At 33.3% G+C, this 25,881-nt stretch overlaps 1 protein-coding gene across 5 annotated transcripts in view; it reads right to left on the minus strand.

Annotated features, from left to right (window-relative positions):
- The window catches only part of KIAA0825 (KIAA0825 ortholog), a 403,169-nt gene that overhangs the window by 319,474 nt on the left and 57,814 nt on the right, over positions 1–25,881 (minus strand). For all 5 annotated transcript variants that reach the window (XM_064596374.1, XM_064596372.1, XM_045898686.3 and 2 more), the window contains 2 exons: positions 21,157–21,325; positions 17,500–18,169 (listed from right to left, as the gene is read on the minus strand). In XM_064596374.1, coding sequence (XP_064452444.1) covers positions 17,500–18,169; positions 21,157–21,325 — 839 coding nt within the window. The remainder of the gene's footprint in view (positions 1–17,499; positions 18,170–21,156; positions 21,326–25,881) is intronic.

Consider the following 25,881-nt stretch of genomic DNA (forward strand, 5'->3'; position numbering starts at 1 on the left):
AACATACTACATGTAAAAATCATGCATAGGAAAAAACCTAAAATAACAATAATTTAGCAGAAAATTAAATTTTATTACAAGATTTCAATACAGAAACTTTGCTATGGAGTTGAGTAACCTCCTGACACTTAATATTACTTTGCGGGATTTGAGAAATACAATTAGTTATCAGCAATCAATTTGTTGACTCTATTGTCCCCAGATAGCATTTGCTACCAGGGGAAAAATACTGCTTACACTCTAAGTACTATTGCACACTTCATAACCTGCTAATTAGCACTTAATTTTCCCTTTGTTTGGGGAGTAATGATTATTGCTTTCACCTAATACAACAAGGGCTACCTTTAACAATCATTTTTTTAAAAAATTAGCTAATGATCCATAGACAATACCCGTCCCCCAATGAGTGCCTTACACATTCCATCAGGATAGAACCACTACAGTTTTTCAAGATCTGCTGAGAGACAGTTAACCTCAATGCTAACATAAATGCAGAACAGTTGCTTTGATTATTTTAGGAACAATAAACCTCTGAACATTTTGACTTTTGGTATGAAAATTTCAGTCGTAAGTTTTAAACTTGAATACTAAATTATTAGGGTGTGATTTAAAATATTTAACATGAGTGGGCAAGAATGAAACATTAATTCCTGTCCTATACAGGTTAAAGAGGCAAAGCACAGACAACTGAAGCCAACGCCTTTCATTCTTACATTCTTTAAATTTGTAGCGATATTTGGTAACATGTGACTTAGGTAATGGAAGTAATTTAAAAGGTGAAAGCTGACTTCTAAAGTTTTGGTTTTCAATGGCAGATTCTAATCTGGAGACAAAATTTTCTATTGAAAGATATCTTTTAGTGTTCAATGTTATTTTATTTTTACCGAATCATATAAGTGTCATAATGGAATGGATGAATAAAGTTCTCTAACTTTGGATAGAATGTATACTTAAAAAAACCATATACACTTAAAAAACACTTCTCTAGTTTCTAAGCCTCAAAACATGCAGTACCTTCAATCAAGTAAGTGAATATGAAGTGCAAATTTATGAAATCTGAATTGTAATTCTGATGATGATGAGAGCATCAAAATCTAGATACTCCAGGTGATGATAACAATGAATTTACAATGTACACGTAACTTGTGGTTGTATGTATACTACCATATATTAATTAATTTCATACACAGGGACAGAAAGCCAAATACATGAATATGCAGTCAGGAAAATGAAGTCAAGACACTTTTTATAGCTATGAGTATGAAAGATATTATTATCCAAATTTCCAAATTCTTAATTCTAATTGGATTTAATAAGAAACACAAGAGACCTTAAAAAAATGTTAGCCAAAATAATTTAGACAAGTGAAATAGCAAAATGATTGCCAAAAAAATTGAAAATTTCACACCAAAGTCTTAAGCCATATAAAATTAAAAAAAGACAAGGGAATGTAAGTCTTGACTAAGTGACCTGATCAAATAATTCCCAAATTTTATTTGTGGTTTATGGTAAACCAATGAGTCAAAGAAGTCACACGTTTGACAAAAATAATGGAAAAGCCTAAGATTTAATGCTTATTATATAAGTAAAAATAGAAGAAAACAAAAATAGGGTTAAATCAGATATGAAGTAGTTTAATAAAGTAAAAACAAGGCAACTTAGCAATTGTGTAGGGGGAAATTTTAAGGAGTAAGTTTTCGAAGTAGTGCATGGGGAGATCTATGCCTAAATCCCATTAGTAATAATGTGTTCCTCTGACCTTGGTGAGATTCACTTTTAAGTGATACCATAACTATTGTAACAGTCCTGCATTTATGACAACATTCATCTACTCAGTCCCTGAAGATGGTGAACTTAAAAGTAGTTAATCTTTCTTTTGCACTTACTAACAATATACTTAGTTTTATAGGCACTAGTCACAGATAGACCCTTTTTTATGTCTCACTGTGGTGTGTAATTTTTTTAAATAACTGTTATGTTTAAAATAATTAGTACTGCTGGATATAATCACTAATTTCCTAAAACTGCAAAAGGCAACTTAATATTTCTGCATAGCAGCTGTAATACACAATATTGCACAGAACTAAATTATTACAAACAGTGCCAGCAGTTTTCTATACACAGTACTTAAGATAATTATAAAAAATCATCTTCATTACTGCTTGCTAGCATTTTTTTAACAGTTTAATTTGGATAGGTTACAAAATACATTCAAATCACACAGATATAATTACTGTAAACCCAAGAAGCTATAAAATGTTCCCAACCAAATCCCTTTGACCCTGTTAATGTCTGTTCCTTGTTAATCTAAGGCAAACATTGTTTGTAGTGTGCATTTGTTATAGAATATAAAAAAAAGAAGGGGGGGGGGGCTAGGAAATCCCTTAACAGTTGTTATTGATTCCAGCATTTACGGACTGAGAGTTAAGTGCTGTTTACAAAACAGAACAGATGCAGATGCTGACAAAAAGGTAAACAATTGTTGCATGGCTTCCTGCCAGATTGTGAACCGATATATTAAACTCCAAGTGAAGTACATTTCCCCTATGGATTGCACTTACTGCCACTTCATTTCCTATGTGCTCCATCTCTCTCTTGCTGTGCCTGGCACTAAGCTATTTCCAGTTCTTTGCTGACCCCTGAGGCCTGGTGCTACCACACACAGCCATTAGAGAAGGGAATTGCATGTGTCTGACACGGCCTGAAACCAATTATTTGATATTTTCTTCAGAATGATGCCTAACTCTGTTGGGAATGAGCAATCATGAAATAATTTACCTCCTGATTTAATTTTTTCCTGCACAAATTAGTTGTAGACTGAGCTGGCTATACACAGATGCCCGTGACATGGCTGTGTTATCAAGATGATACTTGAAATGAAGCAGGGGGGTCTGAATTGAATAGGTTGGGGAATCCTGCTTTAAAGAGGCATTGACAAGTTTATCAGATATACTGATCACATGTACTCTCTGATGATTGAAAATGACAGAGCCTTAAAGAACTATCAGGATAGTGGAGAAAACCACAAGGATGCAAACCTTATCAGGGTATTTAATGTTTTTAAACATCTGTCCAATTTCTGGTTTCCTTTTGGTGTCCCAGAAACCTTGGCACATGATCAAAATCTAACAAAACAAAACAAAACAAAAAACTCGCTTTGGTTCATGACTGAGTGATCTTAACCAAATTTAGTATTCACTGATTCTGTTTTTAGATACACCCATAATGTCAAGAAAGTATGCATCTTTCTATAACTCAAATCCCAACAAGTATCTTTCATAAAAATATAAAGGACGTGTGCTTTTTATTTTGTTGTCAGTATGTCACAGAAACAAGGCCAAACATGAGATGATCCCTTATCAATAAACATAGAAAGCTTGTATAAATTAACACAGGTTTAATCTGAATAATGAGATATTAAGGCCAACTGCTCAAGCTCAATAAAGACAATACAAGTCTCTTTATAGAGGAACTCACTGAACATAAAGCTTTAGCCAAATCTGTGCAGTAATAGCTTGTCTATAAAGTCAGGCAAAGATTTTCTCACTTTCACATACTGATTCCACATTAGACCTTGGCCATTAAATCTTAAAGGGACTGTGATTGCTGTGTCTTCCTATTTCTCTTCAGGGTCCAGGCTTTACTAATTAGATCACATACCAATAGCTGTGAACTTTATGGCTTTTGTAACCATCACTAAGAAAAATTATAAGAAAAATGTCCATTAAAAGTATACCCTCTTCAGGGGTGCCTGGGTGGCTCACTTGTTTAAGCATCTGCCTTCAGCTCAGGGTCCTGGGATCAAGCCCCGCATTAGGCTCCCTGCTCAGCGGGGAGTCTGCTTCTCCCTCTTGCTCTTCCTCTCCCTCTGCCCTCCCCCCCAACTCATGTGCGCTCTCTCAAATAAATAAAATCTTAAAAAAAAAGAGTATGTCCTCTTCAAATAGCTGAAGAATCACTGTTTTATTATGCTACAAAAAGAACATAAACAACGATGATCAGAAGTGATTTCAGTACAGTTCAGAAAAAAGATATAGAAAGGCACTCAAACAGTTTTACAATATAACTTTCTCTGACAATGATCATTATAAAATGTAGAGGCAATTTCTCTTTTCAGGATAGATTTTTTGCAAACCTGGATATCCACTCCAATAAATACTATAAGAATACTGTGTGCCTTTTGCTAATGGAAATGCTAGTAATTAATGAGTTTTAAACTTAATTTCTACCTTGGAGGACAAACAATATAATGCTAGTTACTCTAAAATCAATTCAGTATGATCATGTTATAGAGATCTAAAATATCAAAACTTCAAAATATTTAGTCTTTTATATTTCACTGGCATCATAATTTCAAAGGCAAAGAGTACTGGAGCACCTAGCTGGCTCAGTCAGTTGAGCACGCAACACTTGATTGAGGTTTTAAGTTCAAGCTCCACATTGGGTGTAGTGATTACTCCAAAAAATAAAATCTTCAAAATGAACAAACCAACCAACCAACGAACCTATCTTCTTACCTTTAAAAAAAAAAACCCCCACACAAAGGCCAAGATTATCATCTCTCACGAGCACTTACCTGTTAACTCAGTACTTCCTACTGTTCTATTATGGAAGAGATTAAACTAGTAATAGGGTAAACTACACTTTTCTAAAACATAGAGGTTTTTACTGAAGGTTAAAAAGAATTACAAAAACAAAAGCAAAATCTGTACTGTGCTTCATTTTAAATAATTTTTCATTTCCTTATATGAACAATTTTAGATCTCCATTTAGATACTCAACCATCAAAGTTCTTATGAATGCTTTGGTAACAGTAGAAGCAAATTAAAAATATACGTATAAACAAAGAAACAGAAATTCAATTTAAAGAATGACAGAGGCAAAAGAATTTCTGACTGGAAATCTATTAGGCCTTTAAACATTTTACCAAAAGCTAAGGATTGTTTTTTCATTTCCACAATGAGGGATTAATTGGTCTGACTCTCAAAGCTACTAGCAGTTCCTCCTGGATAAATCCCTACGCGGAGATCAGCCCATCCTCGGAAAATGCTACTTCAGGCAAAGAATTTTAACAGTCCCAGGTGTACAAGAGAGATTGCCCCTGAGTTGTTCAAAAAAATAGGTGGAGATGTTAAATAACAACAGCTCTGAGACAGAAGATAATTTTATATGAAACACCTGACTTCACAGATATGATACTGATGGTCAAAGATTTTCACACATGCATGTATAAATAACGACAATGAAAATGTTGTATTGTAAGGAACATTTTCCAAATTGATTTTCATAATAAAGAACGTCATGATAAAAGAACAACTATTTAAATTTTCAGTTGTTAAAATGATTACATCTTAAAGGAATCTTACCAATGTTTGTATGCTTATGAAACTTCTTGAACATTTGTGGAAAAAAATGTGTTGGATACTCATGACTATTAATAGTGTAAAAAACCAGAAGTCACCTGTTACATTTTCTGAGAACCTGAGAAAGAAATATGTTAATTAAGCAATACTCAACATTATAATAGTCCACTGGAAAATGATCATCTGTTAAACAAAAATGTAGGGATTTATGACCTATAAATGTAAAAGTCCACAAATGTTTCATATAAAACAACACAATTATGCATTCACATTTACTATTATGTTCATAAAACAAGACCGAGAATAACAAATAATTTTAGCAGGGTAAACCAGAAGTTAACAAAAGTTTTAGGAAGATTGCAGTGATTTAGCAACTTACTTTCTATAGAATATGAATTTCTGGCTTGCCACAACCTCATGTATATTACTTTTATATTACTTCAATTTCTTTGCTCAATATAAAACAGTTGCAAAATAAATTTGTTCACTTTTAGAATAATTTTATTCTAAACTTTGCAATGATTTTTTTCAATTATTTTCACCTTGTTCTAAATAGGTTACTTATACTTTTAATTAGAAAATTTCTTTTTCCAAGTAAAAAAATGAGTGTTAAAATCTCAGTATTTTAATCTTTGTGGTTTTTTTTCTTCAGTTTTTAAATGTTACTGAATGGTTCACAAAGCGTATAAACCTCAAACTGCCCTATGACCGTTCATGAGAAACCAGTGAATCATTTCATCCGTCATCCTTAGTATTTGAATGTCATAATTAGAGGATGTAGCAAGTGAAATATTCTTTCCATCCTCTGGAAAAACACACAGGTGTTCAATGGAGGGAGGGAGTCAATAAGTGAGTACCATTTAGCAGTTGCTAATTGTTGCTGTATGAAAGCAAGATTACTAAAACTAAATCCACCCACTTTCTCTCTTAGGGAATATACTTTCCATCTCTGTTGCTCTGCTCTCTTTAGAACAAAGACTCAGAGGTCTTAGAACATTTAATGGTGAATAACGGGTCAAAAAATAGAGTCCAGGCAGCAGAAAACATGTTTAAGGTAAATAAAGCATTCATACGCATAATACCATGCATCTACCCAAGCACGTAACAAATACCCTTCTCTCATACACCTACACATTCATTTTTCTTAGTTTTTAATCAAATAAATAATTTTCACAGATGCTACAACCTTTAGAACGAAGAACTGCAAATAAAAACATCAATTCCTCAGGGAAGAAACATCCTGGTGTCGGGGTTTGCATTTATTTTCTTATGGGGCATTGAGAGCCGATGGGAAGATTCTTCTAATCTTAGTTCTGTCTCAGAATTGATTTGCTAACCAGCCGAAATGATTTAGATTTTCACCCCAAACACAAGAACTGAAAATACTGCACTAATTTCAGAGTAGTGATGTGGCCAAGATAACTTAAAGAAAAAAACAAAACAAAACTGCGGAAGCATCTTGCAAACATAATGCTAACTAATGGTATTGTTATTAATTAGTCTAAAAAGGATCTCAAACCTGGTAATAACTGTTTCAACTATTTCTGTAGCTTAGTTACTTTTAGCTTAACTTTGACAAAAAGCTTAAATGTAAGCAGCTTAATTGCATCTCTACGGATAATATGAGTCTCCTTCTAGATACATTTTTAAAAAATATCGTCAAAAATCAGTATTACTTTTCTTTTCATGTGTTATTATGTAAAGTCTTGGGTAATTTTTTTCTTTCCAAATCTTTCCCAAAGAGAAATCCAGTGATGTGCTTTGTACTCTACTACTTTGTTCCTTTCAAAATTCAAGTTTGTTTAATTTTACATGCAGAGAAATAAATATATGTGTTGCAATTCCAGAAAGTTCAGAACAGAAATCAGAATTGTGGTTAAAATGGAAATTACTTCAAATTACACATAAAAGGATTATTTATAAAAAAAATAATAATAATAATAAAATAAAAGGATTATTTATCTTACAAGGGAATTCATTTAGCAAAAGAGAAATTACGAAGTTAAAAGAGAATGAGTTTAGTCATGATTCAGAAATGGACTTGAATACCAGCTCAAGTACTTCCTAGAGTGGGACTTTGGGCAAGTTACTTAACTTGTCCAAACTCCATTTCTTTATCTATAAAATAGGGATAACTAATTTTTCAGAGATATTGTATAAATGGTATACCAGTATATAAAGTACTTAGCACAGTACGTGATAAACTAGAAGCACTTATAACTGACTTTATATATTTGTAAACAGATAACAAGGAAAAGTGAAAATGATCAACGGGGAAATACTAATGAAAATTAATGTTGAATTCATGTTCTGAGTAGCATCCTTTGCCAAGTATATACTTTATTCAAGTATTTCCTGCAAAACAGATCCTAAGTGATACGTACCTTATCAAAATCAAGAATTAGAATGACTTTTAAACACACAAAACACCATCTTAAATGGCTTGAAGAATATGTCCTGTTCTGCCTCATACATAAGGATGAAATAAAAATGAAACAGTTCTAGTTTTTACCCTCACCCTGATGGATAACCTTGTATACTTCTACTAGGTAGAGATCAACAGTACAGAAAGAAATTAGATTCGATGGAGAAAGAATGCCCTCCTGGTTCAGAAAAAGGGAAGACAAGCCCCCTTTTCTCAGCTGATGGCATGGCTGCCCTAGCATATTCTAGAAGCCTCAAGAAGACACTGAATATGCCATGTAACAGAATTGGCTGCAGGAAAGGCTCTAGGATCAGTGATGCCAAACCCAAATCATCACTTTTGACATTCTTTATATGTGACCAAAAAATACTAAAATTATTTATAAAAGTTTAACATGTGTAATTGTTTCATTACAGTATGGCTCATCAAATTTTTACCCACAGAATTTTAGGACAAGATCATTCTTCTATGCTTTCTAGGCTTAATTCTGAGGCTTTCATTTTGTACTTATAACGGGGTTTGTATGGAAACAGAGAGGTTTTTAGAGAAAAAGTATTGTCCATGCCTACTGTCTACAGCCTTGCAGAAATAAACGGGTTCTTCCCCAGGAAAAAAAAACACAAGTCATTATTAAATCCTTGCCTTGTCTGCTTTAAATACATGCCAGAGAAAAGGCATATGGATTGCTTTTTAATCGACGGTACAGAATAATAATTGCATTTCCAGTTCTTGCCTGTGATCTTAATTTTCAATTATCTGACTAAAAATGCCTCTGCAATAAATAAATAAATAAAAATAGAAACTAAAAATAAAACAAAATAAAAACACTTGGTTGTGGGATCAAAGGGGAAACCCCCCAAATAATTACTAGGAATAGCTTCAGATGTTAGCTGGAAGAAGAGACTCTATTTCCTGTTTTTGCTTAACCACTACTCCCCTCTTCACCATTCCATCCAGACCAAAAAAACACAACCACAGGAGGTGGGCAGTTTTCATATTGTTATTTTCAAGTTTCATCTGGGGAAGAAAAATCATATAGATACATAACTAAAAGAAGTTTTTGTATCTGCTTTTGTGGCAAACAAAACCACATCCTTAGCCAGTTAACACATCTGTACTGTCAGCGGGGAAATAAATGTGGCAACTTCCAATGACAAACTGTAGATATAAAATCTGGGTGTGGAATGATTTCCATGACACACAGTCAGAGAAAATGTAGAGCTTAGATACCACCTAATACAACCCTTAAATTTTATCTATTACAACAATTTGAAAGGGTTAAATAACTTACCTAAGGTCACAAAACAAGGGGCGGGGGATGCAGGACCAGCACCCTTGACTCCCAGTAAGTGCACTTTTCACCTTTTGAGAGCCAAGTTCATTGTAAATAAGGAACGCACCAGTATTTCATTAAAAAATGGCAATCATGATAAAGCAGTGGGGGAAAAAAGCTGAGCAACAATATCATTCTCTAGAATTTAACAATGCTAACAAAACCTGAAAAGACATTATTATTTTAAAGGAACTTGTAATAACTGAATAAAGGTATTACTTTCTCTTACAAATTCTTTTTCCCCGTTATTGTTTTGTATTATTTGAAATTTCAGCTTCTACTAGTATGGGGTTAGAGGACATAATTGTCATCAGAAATTTAACAAAGCTCTTCACTTCTGTCTCAGAAGCACATGACAGGGTGAAACGATGCGGTGTCCTTCTAGAAGGCTTGGAATCTTCTCTAATAATACTCATACAAATGCTTCTTTTTTGTACACATTTTGCATGCTGATCTCAAGATACTTCATCTTTCCTGAGTGATCTTCATCACTCAACTAGTCAGAGCTACTGGAGGAGCACGCGAGAAACTGGGGTGACTTTAAGACTGGCCTATTTTCCAATTGTGATCTGAGCCTCCCTAGTCAAGAATTCTACCTTTATTTTGGTTTCAAGGTTTTCTTTACTCTGAAGGATCTTTTCATCCCTTGAAGGATTGTGTTTTCCCCACTATCTTCCTTAAACAAAATAGCAAGGGACTGTGAATGCGAAGTGGTTTTAGATGCCACTTAGTTTCAACCTCACGCCCACTGTAGCTCTTTAGAAACCTTCCAAATATTCAAAGGCATGTATTGTATTCTCCATGTCTTTCCTTTTCAAGCTAACAATAACCTCAAAAAAATTCAGAGTAAGATGTACAGGGACCAGGAAATTTATCCTATGAATAAAATCTTCTAATGCATCATTTCATAATAAAATACAGAGGATTGATATGCCTGAAATTTACTACACAAAAACAAATCCTCTTTTTCAAACATTGAGAAGAATGGCAATAACTTTCCTTAAATCCAAAGAAAATACAATTTTAAAAAGTAAAAATAATTTGATCAATTAACCACTCCAAATGTAGATATAAGAAATGCTTCAATAAAAGGAGGGCACTATTAATCCGTACATGTGTAAATAAGGATCTGACTTCCCAGATAATGAGCTATCAGGTTATAATCAAAATACTAAAGGTGTTTTTCTAGCTTTATGAAAGTTACTTTGACTTTAAATAAAAATTTAAAGCCGTATAAATGAAAAAACACTATTACAGCATAAATTGTTAGAAAATAATTGATAATTTTCTCCAAAAATTATCAGAGAAACTATGAGAACATAGATGAACAAAATCAGAATTACTGAGGAAATCTTGGTTCTTAAATCATGTTTGAAACTTTGTAAAAGAGTATCTAAATAAATAATATGGTTCTTTTCTAGGACAGATCACCAAATCACGAAGATTCTATTTATATTAATATTTCATCATTTTCTTCAAATTGCAAAAGCTATATACTTCTTTTTTTAATTTTTCTTTAAATTTTATTTATTTATTTGACAGAGAGAGAGAGAGGGCAAGCGGGAGAGCAGCAGAGGGAGAAGAAGATTCCCCGCTGAGCAGGGAGCCCGAGGCAGGGCTTGATCCCAGGACCCCAGGGATCATGACCTGAGCAGAAGGCAGATGCTTATGACTGAGGCACCCAGGCGCCCCAAGTTATATACTTCTAAATGTATTATAATACTAAAATAGCACATGGTCTCCAGGAAATTAAAATTACAAAATCATAGGAATATCAAGGAGAAAAAAAGTTACCATGCAATGCCAAGATGTGGAATTCAAGTCAAGGGATTAACTTATAGAAAATAAATTGTCTGCCTGGTACTTTATCTTTGAAAAATGGTTGGAGAGATTGTCCCCATATTTTAAATACATGTACCGGGGAGCTTGAATCAATACCCAGCTGCATGGTTGCAGGTGGAACTCATTCTGGGATGCTCAGGTGAACACCACACCAACAGAAAGGCCAGCTGATAAAAATCAAATAAAATAGCATAAAAACCACCTCTAGTCAGTTTCTAAGTTAATAAGCACAAGCAAATCATGAGTCAGTTATGAATCATGTTAATTAAAAAAGAAAAGCAAAAGCTTTGAGTGTAGAATGCAGGAATGTTAAAATCAAAAGGGAAATATGAAAGTGCCTGGTAAATTATTTTTATGCTAATTGCCATAGTGCCTTGCACAGTTTTTGCCATTAATTTAGCAGCGTATCAAAATAATATACCAAATAACTGTAAACAATGAAATTCCCTTTCTATGGATTATTAGAAAATAATTATGTATGGCCTTAGAAAATATTTACCTTTATAAGTCTCAGTTTTCTCACATTTAAAGTATGAATAATAAGGTTCAAAGATTAAATGAATTCACATATGTAAAACCTTATACATAATAAAAAGCTGTAATTATTTTTGATACTCAAGTAATGTTATCTATATATATCTATATTACAAATACAGATATAAATATACATAGGTTTATATGTACATGTAAATAGATAATTTATAGATCATTCAGGTAAAAAACAATCAAGCCTCAATCTACCTGGAAAAATCAAAGGCAATTAAGGATTCAGTAGGTCCAAATTGCCTTAGCTCATCAAGTATGTAGTAGTATATGCATAAACAGGACATCAGTTCGTTAATTAGTTCATTAAAAACTGAAGAGAAGGAGCACTCCCAAATACAGCTAACAAGGCCAAACATTACACAGATACTAAAGCCAGATAAGGACACTGCATGAAAATAAAATTACAGGCCAGTATTCCTGATGAATATAGATATAAAAATTCTAAACAGATATTAGCAAACCGAATTCAACACCGTATTAAATGGATCATACATAATGATCAAGTGGGATTTATCTCTAGGATGCAAGGATGGTTTAACATATGCAATCAACATGATACACATTAATAAAAGACAAAAATCATATGATCATCTCCATAAATATAGAGAAGGAATGTGACGAAATACAACATCCTTTCATGATAAAAACTCGCAGCGAATTTGGTATAGAGGGAACATACCTCAACACAGAAAAGACCATTTATGATAAGCCCACAGCTACCATCATACTCAAAGGTAAAAGGCTAAAACATTTTCCTCTAAGATCCGTAGTAAGACAAGGATGCCCATTCTCACCAGTCTTATCAACATAATACTAGAAGTCCTAGCCAGGACAATCAGGGAAGAAAAAGAAATAAGAGGCATTCAAATCAGAAAAGAAAAAAAAAAAAAAAAAAGAAAGAGTGAAATTGTCTTTGTTTGCAGATGATATGACCTTAAATAGAAAATTCTAAAGACTTCACTAAAAAATTGTTAGGATTAATCAATGAACTCGGTAGTTTCAGGATATAAAATCAACATACAGAAAGCAGTTGCATTTCTATATACTAACAATAAAATATCTGAAAAAGAAAACAATCCCACTCATATCACCAAAAACAATAAAATATTGAGCAGTACATTAAACCAATTAAGTTAAAGATCAGTTAAAGATCTGTAGACTTGAAAAAATAAGACTTTGAAGAAAGAAAAGGAAGAAGATACAAATAAATGGGAAAATACTGGATGTTCATGATTGAAAGAATTAAAACTGCTAAAAATCCGTTCTACCCAAAGCCATCTATAGATTCAATGCAATCTCCACAAGAATTTCAATGCAGGGGCGCCTGGCTGCTCAATCAGTGGAGTGTGCAAACCTTGATCTTGGGCTTATGAGTTCGAGCCCCATAATGGGTATAGAGATTACTTAAAAAAATAAAATTAAAAATAAATTTCAATGTGGTTTTTCACAGAAACAGAAAAAATAATCCTAAAATTTGTATGGAACTACAAAGACCTCAAACAGCCAAAGCAATCCTGAGAAAGAACAACAAAGCCGGAGGCATCACACTTCCTGATTTCAAGCTATATTGCAAGCCTATAAATCAAAACAGTATGGTACTGGCACAAAACCAGACACATAGACCAAGGAAATAGAGAACTCAGAAATAAACTCTCACGTATATGGTCAACTACTATTTGACAAGGGAACCAAGAATACTCAATGGAGAAAGGATTAAATAAATGGTGCTGGGAAAACTGGATAATCACATGCAGAGAAAATGAAACTGTACCCTATCTTACAACACTCTTAAAAATTAACTCAAAATGGATTAAAGACTTAAATATAAGTTCTGAAACTGTAAAACCCCTAGAAGAAAGGATTGACACTGGTCATGGCAATGATTTTTTAGATGTGATACCAGAAGCACAAGCAACGAAAGCAAGAATTATGTGGGACTACACCCAACTAAAAAGCTTCTCCATAGCACAAGAAATAATCAACAAAATGAAAAGGCAACCTACAGCAGGGAGAAAATATTTGCAAACCATATATCTAATAGTGAGTTAGTATCCAAAATATATAAGGAACTCATACAACTCAATAACAACAACAACAAAGTTTAAAAATGGCCAGCATGGGGTGCCAGGGTGGCAGAGTTGGTTAGGCTTCTGACTCTTGGTTTCAGTTCAGGTTGTGATCTCAGGCTTGTGGGACTGAGCCCCATGTCGGGATCCACACGCAGCGCAGAGTCTGCTTATGACTCTCTCTCCCTCTGCCCTTCTCCCCACCCACACTCATGTGCTTGCTAATAAATAAATAAATCTCTAAAAATGTCCAGCAGACCTGAATAGACATTTTTGCAAAGAAGATATATAAATGGCCAAAAGCTCAATGAAAAGATGGCAAACATCAGTAATCATCAGAAAATTCAAATCAAAACTGCAATGACATCACCCCACAACTATAAAATGGTTATCATCAAAAAGATAAGACATAACAAGGTGAGAATATAAAGAAAAAGGAACCTGTGTTCACTATTGGTGGGAATGTAAATTGGTACCACCAATGTGAAACATAGTATGGAGGTTCTACAAAAAACAAAAAAATAGAACTACCATCGGCAATCCCACTTCTGAGTATACATCCAAAGGAAATGAAAAAAGGATATCGAAGAGATATCTGTGTTCCCATGTTCACTGCATCATTAATCACAATAGTCAAGATATAGAAACAATCCAAGTGTCCATCTATGAATAAATGGATAAAGTATATATATATATATACATGATGGAATATTATTCAGCTATGAGAAAAAGGGAAATCCTGCAATTTGCAACAACATGGATGGACGCTGAAGGTATTATGCTACGTGAAATAAGTCAGAGAAAAGACAAATACTTTATGATAACACGTGAAATCTAAAAAAAAAATGAATTCATTGAAACAAAGATGTTGATCAAAGGGTACAGATTTCTAGTTAGATTAATCATTTCTAAGGATCCAATGTGAATATACTTAACAATAGTGTATTACACACTTGAAAGTTGTTAAGAGAGTAAATCTTAAATGTTCGCAACACAGGAAAGTAATGGTAATTATGTGACATGATAGAGATACTAACTAATGCTATGGTGGTAATTTTATAAAAATGTATGTGTATCCGATCAACACACTGTACATTTTAAATTTACATTGTTTTATGCCAGTTATATCTCAATAAAGCTGGAAGAAAAAAGACTAGTATACATACACCAACTGCTAAAGATACATCAGTAGATTACAAAACAGGAATTATAAGCAGAAAACTTTCAAATTGGTATTATATAGTCATCAGATGAGAAGAGGGTGGGATAATTTTGAAAAATGTAAAACAATGACTACACTAAAGTAGAGTTAGCAATACAGAGGATTCAGAGCAGTGTTTTTAATAGAATGAGCTATTTCTATTCTGTTCCTTCAGGCAGTAGAGCGCAGTGATAGAGGATCTGCAATCAGACAAACCTCAGTTGAAACCTGGCTTCACTCTGTAACCTTGACCAAATTACTATCTCTATGCCTCAGTTTCCTCACTGTATAATAGAGATAACAAATAATGGCACCTACCTTGTTGGTTGGTTAGAAGGATTAAATGAGATAATGCACATCATTGTTTGGTGCAATAAATGTTAGCTATTGTTACCTAATGAAAATCTTTTCTATAGTTTCAGGCAAAATACTGGAAGACTTGGTGAGCATAAAAACATAGATATAGGGGCACCTGGGTGGCTCAGTCTTAAGCATCTGCCTCCGGCTCAGGTCATGATCCCGGGGTCCTGAGATCGAGCCCCGCATCGGGCTCCCCGCTCCGCGGGAAGCCTGCTTCTCCCTCTCCCATTCCCCCTGCTTGTGTTCCCTCTCTCGCTGTGTCTCTCTCTCTGTCAAATAAATAAATAAATAAAATCTTAAAAAAATATATATACTAAAGATAACATAATGTACAACCCATTCAAGTCAATATAGATTTCATTATGATAGGAATATACATTATTATAATCGTATTAATATTTGTTATTAATATTTTTTATTATTTTATTTCACTCATCTCAAACTATATTTCCTTAATAAATAAAATTTGGTCACTGGGTCAAATATTAGTGGAAAAATACGGCTGACCCATTAAGAGTTAGTTTAGCAGTTCTTGAAATCTTTCCCTTACTGTGTCTAGCTCAGAACCTTAAAAATGGTAGCTGCTACATGCCTTGCCTATGGTAGGTGCTCAATAAAGCTGAACTGAATTGCTTTTCTGGTAGCCCACCTGAAAAGTGCTGTTTGAAATTTCTTTTACAAGTGACAAAGCACTTTATTCTACACCTTAAGACAAGGTCCAATAAATAGCATGATGGTTAAATTCATTGGTCTTGGAGACATAAAGACCTACATATGAATCCTGACTCTGTACAACATGACCCAGGGCAAGTTAGTGTTTCTAAGCTTCTTTCTTTGTTTATGAAATTAGGATAATAAGAAAAAGAATGTATATGGCACAGTGCCTGGCATATGGAAAACATTCATTTAACAAGTGATTCATACCAACGTTTAGATAAATGAGCTTGAGAAAGATCAGTGCACCTAGACTTGTAGAAAATGTTTCAGATTTTGGTGTTAAAGCCTACACACATAGTTTTCTCTCACAAATGAGAAAACACCTCAGTATCAGCCCTAAAGACTCCATAGCAACTTACACATATTTTCAACCATATGGATCTTTTCTTCTGTTATAAACTATATTTAGCATATATAAAACTTTCATGTTGAAAACACTTTACAAGTAAGCAGGAATTCTTTTAGAGAATATAAAAATTTTTAGAAAATAAGTATACTCATGAAATGCATGTAAAATTTATGTAACAATTAAAATGAGAATCTATTTGCTTTGAGCAAAACTGTAATGTTCCTAAATTAACTGACTTTGTATTCTGCCATAACCTAAACTTGGCTGATGCATGTCTGTTCTGTGATGTGATATAGCTTCCAGAGGAAAATAAAAAATATAAGAGAAAATAATAAATTATTTGAAAATTCATATATCACAGTATTTTGATATTCTGGCATTTTATTACGAAAGGTATGTAAAACTATAGTGAGCTATGGAAATATTTATAAAGTGATCATAAATTCAAAGATAGCAATTCACAAAAATGACAATTTTCAAACAGTTAAAAAATATAGCTTATGCACCTATTCAGACTTTTTACATAAAAGCATGACTAAAAATTTTCAAAAATAATATTTTTTATCTTGATTTTTCTCTAGTAGGAAATTAAAATGGTGACAGGAAAAATGTATTATATCACAATAGTTTCTTTTTTCCTTTAGCTTTTAAACAAAATTAGGAATTTTCAAATCACCTTTTCTTTGTGTATATTCTCATAGAAATAATACTAGAGGAGAAGGTCCTCTAAAATCAGCTATAGTTAAAATGTTATGCCTTTGTGACCAATTTTAATATATAGTTACCATTTCATAATAGCTCTTTATTGGAATTCGCTGACTAAAAGAATATAATTCTAAACTTCCAATTTTAGTTCATGCAAAGTTCAACAAATTTTTGACAATTCTTTTTCCCGAATAATGTTTCAGCTTTGGAAGTTACAATTAATTAAAAATTATACTTTTCTGTTACATATATATGAATATTGGTATATATACATATATTCATATATACATACAGTTTCACCCAGTAATTTATGCAATCAAAAAAACCAAAAGTCCTATTGGCAACATTTTTGGCTTACATTTTTCAGTATCTTTAATAATTCAAATAACAGGTAAAAAAGCACTTCTACTACTGTACTTACAGAAAAGGGGGAAATGCATAAGAGAAAGTATGCGCTGCAAAAATTTCATAACATTTATTTTCTGATTTAGTTTCAAATTTGCAATTAAATTTAACCAAAAAGAAAAATGTTAGAGAATTAAAGATATCAAAAGGCTTAAATTGAACCAAACAAATTTAAAATCTCACTAACCCAAAGCATGCACTGCTCCTCTATGCCTGCTTGAGCTCTTGCTTGTTTTAATCACACGGACAGCACTTTCTTGGAACTGCAGCTCACAAAAATTCTCAAGAAATTTTGCCATTTCTTCTGTAACAGAATCCAGGTAAGTCTCTTTAATGAATTTCACTGTTGAGGTTGGAGCTAAAATTTCACATAGTATGTTAAAATCCTCTTTTATCATTGAGTATAACTTAAGCATTGTACTCTGGTATCCATGAACCATGATATCTAAATTTGATTCTCTGCTATAAGAAGGAAAATAGTTCTGCAGAAGTTTAGCCAACAGTTTATTCTGTATGCTTTGGTACTTGATTATAACTTCTGATTCTGGATAAAGAAACAAGAGTTGTTGTATGCACTGATTTTTCAACCAAATCTTGTGCTGTGAATTGCTTATTTCATTATGGCTTTGTAATTTGTTCACTAAGAAGCGTCGAAGATGTAGTCTTATATTATCCCATATAGATTTTACATCCATAGAGGAATAATCTTCGACAGAATGAAGTGAAGTCCTAGAGAGGAAATGGAAAGATGCTCCACTTAGCAGTGATGGGAATGAAATGCTGCTCTGGCAGGAGAGGTCCCAAAGTAAATCCAGTATCATTTCTTCTTGATTTAGTTCACTCTTCAACAAATCTTGCTAATAAAAGTAGATTATAACATTAGAAATGGGATTAACTGTTAAGAGTAATATGAAAAACAATTTCTACTGTCACACAATTTCACAATAATTCAGGTCAATTTAGAATCAATACTCGAATGCTCTTCAAGTTTTGTTATGTTTTGTTTTTGCATTTGGAATGGAATCGATTCAGATATTTTACAAGGTTGGTTTTATGATCTGTTAAATTTTGTAAACCCAGGTGATGATCTATATTATCAGTTAGCTTTCCAAACATAATCTAGTTTTCAGGCCTCATTGTTATCCATTCCCAATAGAACCTGAGCTGCAGCTTAAAAATTCTAAATAAAAATGTGTAGCAAAACATCGATTGAAATGTATTCCTCAGACAAAATAAATTCAAGATCACGCCCCTAAGTAATTCCCGGTAGAAAATTTTCATGCCCGAATGAGTACATCTATTCTTAGAGAACCCCAAATGAACATACAAAACAGAGACCTTTAAATACAGTATGTGCCCGAAGGTTACTAATAGCTGTCATCCTGAGAAATAAAATTTAATACATTTAAAGAGTTTAACTTTCATTTAAATTCCTTTTTGAGAGCCATGTTAAGAAAAATTTTACCTTGGAAACTAATCTGAGACTATTTCAGTTCTCTCCAAAAAGATAATAAGTCAATATGAGAAAAAATACTCTCAGAATCATTCCCCAAAAGATGATATGAAATTATTCTTTTATTCTTTCTGTGCTGACAGAAAACAATGGTAGGTATAATTATGAATAAAGGGACAAAAAGTTACTTTCTTTTTGGACTTTATTACATGAACACATTCTCCTTACAGGCTGACTTTCCTAATTATGTCTCTTTCAGCTAATACTGAAATTAGTTCATATTCTCTGAGTAGCAACAAGCTGATTGTAAGAAAACTGGAAGCAAAATTCAAGTGGCATAAAATCAGGCTGGCTTTGAAATTTCTTACTGACAGAGATATCAGAGGTATTATCTGTGATTCAGAATTATAAACAACTCGTAGGCAAATTCCAGGAATTTGCTCTCAAGTCATTCTAAGCATTGTCATGTCCAATTTAATGTTCTATCTGTAATAAATAATGTCCAATACCTATACAGCATTTTATTTTATAAAAAGCACTTTCCTATCAAGTCTCTGGCTTATTCATAATAAAAACTCTGTGACATAGATATTTAAAAACCCAATTTACAGATAAGGACACTAACGTGCAACACATTTAAGTTACCTTCCAAACGTCACGTACAATAAAGCACAAAACCAAGAATGAATCCCTGGCTTCATTCTTCTCACCCATGTTCTTTCTACTAGACTCCAGAGAGCCACAAAGTGCACTGATCTTTCTGAAACTTCTCTCTTTCTCTCTCTCATCCCCCTCTAGTTAGCTCTTTTGATACTTCTAGAAAAGAAATGTCTTTAGATAGAATTCAGAAAGCCAGCATTATGGTAATTCTATGAAACAACCAAGTCATATCAGTGTCTCCATCTTGGGTTTCTTTTAATCAGTCTAAATGGTAAATATTTGATCAAGCAACATTTAAAGAATAATAGGTTACAAAATGTTTAAGACACGTGTTTGGTATGACTACTTAAATTTAAGAATAACATCAGTATAACTGCCATAAGGAGGACCTCTGTTTCTTATTTAAGTACTTAGATAATTAATAAATAAAAATTTTTCTATTTAAAAAAAGAGCTATGAAAAAATGGCTGTGAAGATTGACATTTTTAGCATGTAAAAACTTGATAATAAGGTCGTTTTAATCTGAATGTTTTAATAATGTGGTTCTTTCCTCAAAATAACACGATCAATTATGTAAGAAAACCTAGGTCTGAAACAACCCTATCAGTCTAATGAATTTGAGCAAAACTAAAGCGGCCTTTGCCCTGCAGTGAATAGAGAATGACTTATGTGTGACAGATTAAAAGATAATTAAAAGCTTTTGCTTTTAATTAAATGAGAAAGCATTATTACATCAATATTAATGAAATTCAATACACATGGCTCTTAATAGAAATTAAAGGAATAACTATATCCATATTTATTCTTCAGGGCTGCACCTTCAAGAGATAATGGGTGAGAGGATTTTTTTAAAAGAATAAGGCTTCAGGGCGTACAGTCTTCCTTTCTCTTCTTTTTATTACTTTGCAAACATTAAGGAGACATCTGCAATAATAATGATAGCCAAGAACTTTCCATCTGATTCTGTCATCCTCAGCCATCTACAACCTCAAGATATTTTCCACATCTGCCTTGATGTTTAGACAAAAACAGTGCCTTTTTCCCCCCCAAATTAAATTAAAACCATAGCTAGAGACCTACTGCTTTCTAACAATTGTGCTGTTTCTCTGGGAAACTGTTGTTGCAAGCTAGCTACCCCTTGTAGATGCAGGTGTAATAAAGTAAGCATTCTCACTGAAGGCTACAAACCCATCCTTCACATACAGAGTGGGCAGTATCAAAGAATGACCCATGTAATAATTCTCCATCAATTAATAGTGGTCTTGTAGAAATTACTGCCTTGATTGAAAAAAAAACTGGGTATGCCTGCAGCTTGGGAAGGCAGGGAATGGTAGACAAGGCTACTTAAAAGATACAATCAATGGCGATCTTTTTATGCTTAATAATAAGCACAGAGAAAAGGAGTAGTTGTGAAGGACAGAAAACACAATAAATATGAACTTTTCTGGTAGACAATGTGTGTGGTACGTATCAATCAACACATTCTGGAATTATAATATTTAATCTCCTCTTCTATAAAACTACATTTTATTGAAAAAACTCATTGTAAAAGGTAAAGACAATAGCTCACCAGATTCCACTGGGGATATATAAGCAAAACAAAAGCCCAACCCCTAGATGTGGCAGGCTAACATGATCACTAAAATAAATATTTACATAGAGGAACTGAATGAACTGTATTCCTGTTCACCCACCCCACTTTGCTAAAAAACAAAGATTTTTTTTTTTTACCAGTGTTTTGAAGAATTTTATCAAATCTCCATGGGGAATGGACGGTGACTTGGATGGATTATAGCTATAGTTATCTAGCCATTCAAGACAGTCAGTTGTTGTTCGCAGCTGCACATCTGGACACTGTTTGTTAACTTCATACTGTATTTCTTTAATGCAATATTCTATGCTATAAAAAAGAAAAGAAAAAATTATTTTGGTAGGAAATAGATAATGGTTCCATCTCATAACATTACAGGCCCTGAGATGTTTATATGTGCTACCTGGTTGCATACAATTTACAAAATTATGAAACATTTTTATAATATAAAAACAGTAACAAAGAGACTACATATTTTCATTCATAACTGAAAACAGAATGCTCAGATTTCCTGGCAGTTTCCTTTCAAATACAATGAAGGAAATATAAAATATTTAGCTACTCTGAGATGAATTAGAAATCATTCTGTGTTAAAACAAAAATCAAGCATGGATGCAATGAAATAATGGTCCTCTTGACAGGCGGTAGATAGAAGGCAGAGATAAAATACTCTTTAAAAATGCTCTTGATGATTGATGATCATAAACATACACTGTCTACTAATAGGTGAATGACTATATAAATTATGGAAAACTTCAATCAATGGAACATTAAAATGTCACAAAGCAGTTACAAAACCTTACATTTTCAAAAATTGTAAAAGACAGATACATGCTACATATACACTGTTATGACAGCCAAGTATATTTTCTTGCTATAGAACTCCACTCCAAAAAGCAAAAACAAAAACATACTAAACATTGCATATTAAAAAAAAAAAAAAAGACTGGAAGGAAATGAAACAAAAACTTAATAGCAATTATCTTTGGGTAATGAAATTTGATGTTTTAAATTTCACTCTTCAATAATTTTCCAAATTTTTAGAAAGTGTATTATACTCTTACCAAAAAATAAAATAAATAAATAAGAACAGAAGAAACTTGCCCAATTGAATCTTCCAATATATGTTTTAAAAATTATTTGCAAAGTACCATCAGTTCTGATACTAAATGGATATATTATGTTACTTTAATTTTCACATAAAAATCTGTGGATTCATGATTATAAATCTTTGGGGGTAAACTGGTGACTTTAAGCAGCATGTCATCTGTGGAGCCACATGGATATGACATATTACTACCACCTGATGGCAGCATATCTAAACTGCAAGAAAGCTTATAAACAGGAAAATTCTTTTGAAGCTGAATGCCCTCATCCAAAATTGACAGCTATGCATTTGCTACTTAATGGTATTAAGAAGTATCTGTTGCTAAAAAGCTTACTACTATTTTCGAAAATATCATTGCTATTAATTATATATTCCATTTGACAGAATTATTGAAGCTTTGGAAACCAAGTTTTGATTATTAAAACTGATGTCATATGAATGACTCTTCAAAATTCATCAGGTATGAGTTGCCTATAAAACAAACTTTAAGGAAGGCTTTTCAAGGAGACTTATGAGCATGAGTGAATTCAAACTGAATTACCTTGAAACAAATTCATTCTGAGAATTAAAGAGCCTTTTCATGAAAACAAAGAACTTACAAGAAAAATAACACACTTCTTAGGCCACAGGACATGCAATTTCCTGATGGCACAGTCTTATCCAGGAATACCAGTTCTAAGTCTGACTTGAGATTGGCATATATTTTTTAACTTATGTAAGCACATCTATGGACCGAGAAACATGATACCCGAAGCATACACCTTGACTCTCGGGACCCTTTATCAAAGGTCTTTATTACAGCATCCTCATGTGGCTCATTCAATGAAACCTAATAGATTACAGCAATGTGAACTGGAAAGGCTCAGTGCTGAGTCTACCTAAATCTGTTTCAATCAGGACTCAGCTTTTAGGCTAATCTCTAACATCTGAATCTGGGTGGAGGCCAATAACTACAACTTATAAATAGGATAAAGCCTTCAGAGGGCCAGATATTTTTAGTAATTTGTCCAAACACTGATAAAGGGACTGAGCAGTTGCTTTTCAGACAACCTCCCTCACTGTCACAAACTAAGACTGGTGAGCTGGCTTTTAAAATCACAGATTTTTGTCACAAAATTTTAAATGTCAGAACTCCTGATTTTGTTTTTAGTTGGCTACATATCTTGTCACTCTGACATTCACCACTGTCTATACACCTTGCTCTAAAAGAGCAATAGTTTGAAGTCTAGAGATTTATTGCCCAATTACTATACAAAGCTATTATTTTCAAAATTTAAGATGAGAGGCGCCTTGGTGGCTTGGTCGCTAAGCATCTGCCTTCGGCTCAAGTCATGATCCCAGGGTCCTGGGATTGAGTCCCACATTGGGCTCCCCGCTCAGCGGGGAGCCTGCTTCTCCCTCTCCCCCCACCCCCGCTTGTGTTCCTGCTCTCGCTATCTCTCTGTCAAATAAATAAATAAAATCTTAAAAAAAAAAATTTAAGATGAAAATCAGTTTGGTATGTAATCTGACAATTTATCTTTCTTAATTGGGGTCAAAATTAAGTTCAAAATTAATTCAACATCTAAAAGGTAACATTATTTTCATATATGTGTAGTGGCAATATTGCTTGCTGATGGGCACGGTAATCTTGGGTGGGAGGGGGTCCATGTAACTTTAGAGGTAGATGATACAAGAACCTAGTCTAGGTTTTCTGAAATAACCTAATACTTGTCTTTATTCTGGTTTAAATGTCTTCTGATTAACTGTAAGATGCTTCAAATTTTCCTTAGAAGCAAGGTCAGTCATGAAAAAAATAACCAAGATAATTCAACAAATAGAAATCCAAATAACACATTTATTATTAGATCCCAAACATTAGGCTAAAAATGTAAACAGCCTAAAAATAGATACAGACTCTCTTCCCTCAATAGTTTGAATTCCCAAATTTACACCATTAGTTAGCTTAGCAAGACGTTTCTAAAGCATCTAGTTAGCTTTATCCACTGAAAACATCTAACGTGTCTATCAACAGGAAAATTATTAAATAGTTAATTCATTGAGTGGAATAGAGCCATGAAAATAAAGGAGAAATACAGTTATCAGCATGAAAAAAATCTAACAAATATACCTGTTGAGGGGCAAAGGTACAAATGATACAAAAGTACACAGTATGATACTATCCCTGTAATAGTTTGAAAATATGCAATACGGGGCGCCTGGGTGGCTCAGTTGGTTAAGCGACTGCCTTCGGATCAGGTCATGATCCTGGAGTCCCGGGATCGAGTCCCACATCAGGCTCCCTGCTCAGCGGGGGGTCTGCTTCCCCTTCGGCCCTCTTCCCTCTCATGCTCTCTGTCTCTCATTCTCTCTCTCTCTCTCTCAAATAAATAAATAAAATCTTAAAAAAAAAGAGAAAATATGCAATACAACAGTACATATTGTTCAGAACTACAAGCATAGGTAGTAAAAGTGTAAGGAAATGTACCAGAATGATATCATGAAATCCAGGGTGGAGATGAAAGTAGGATGAGATTGGGGACAGGTACATAATGAGCCTTAGCATTACTGGTATTGTTTTATTCCTTAAACTGGATGGTGGGTACATGAATGTTTATCATAATACTCTTTACACCTTTTCATATGTCTCAACATTTCTTAATAAATTTGAACCCAATGTGCTTAATTATAATGACTCTGAATTATCCAAGCTAATGATGTGTGCAAGTAGATGCACTACTGACAGGCTGTGTGTAAATCAATTTATAAAAACCATTTTTAAAATGCAATATGCAGTATGCTTTTTTTAAAGGATATCTGTGATAATTTTCTCATTCAACATTCACTCCTGGGTACCTTGAGTGTAAAAATGACTTATTGAATGAAGGCATGTTCAATAAACATTAACTGAATGCTGAATATGTAGCACGTACTGTGATATATACTCGGGAACTAAATGTGAAGACATAGTCTTCAGACATAGAATTCTGTCTAATGAGAGACAGACCTGTAAATAAAAAACTACATTACATTAAGACTTGGTAAGAGGTGTGTACTGTGCTAAGGGAGTACATAGGAGGGATCTGCTAAGGGATCTGCTAAATGTGCCTGTGGGACATATAGAAAACTTGTAGAAAAGGAGATTATATGCAAGGATACTGATGCTTTAAGAAAATTAATGGAATCACTGTACTTAGAATTCCCTGACACCTGACTTGTGAGAATTTAGTGCTGATCATTTAATCTTACTGCCAGGTACTTTAAAACTGTATTTATTTGGATAATAAAAAGTAAGAGTTTATTTTTATGGTCACAAGTACACTGATGCATGTATGTAGATGTGTATGGATATATATTAGATATGTGTATGTGTATATATATATATCTCATATATATATATACACACACACACATATATATGTATATCTATATATGTTTATCTATATATCTTACTTTCTAAAGGACTGAGATGTCCTATAGTTAAACAGACAGCATTAAATACCAACAGCACAAGAGTCTATTGTTATCAGGCTGGTGTAGCTGAGGATAGGGAGGGAACTGAGAAAAAGAGAAGAGAATATTTATGACATAAAATCTAGAAACTTCATTGTAAAAGTTCTTTTAAGATTTAAAACACACAGTCTTTATTATTCCACCACAAAATAGTTCAAAGGGAAAAAAAAAGTATGTTCACTGGGAAAAATTACGAGAACCGTTTGATGTGAAGGTTGTAGAAAACATTTATACATGCTGTCATGGAAAGTTAGAATTTCTATTA

Source organism: Mirounga angustirostris, unplaced genomic scaffold (genome assembly GCF_029215605.1).
Source record: "Mirounga angustirostris isolate CCGP_5_RB_7025 unplaced genomic scaffold, mMirAng1.0.hap1 SCAF_7, whole genome shotgun sequence".
NCBI classification, from domain to species: Eukaryota; Metazoa; Chordata; class Mammalia; order Carnivora; family Phocidae; genus Mirounga; species Mirounga angustirostris.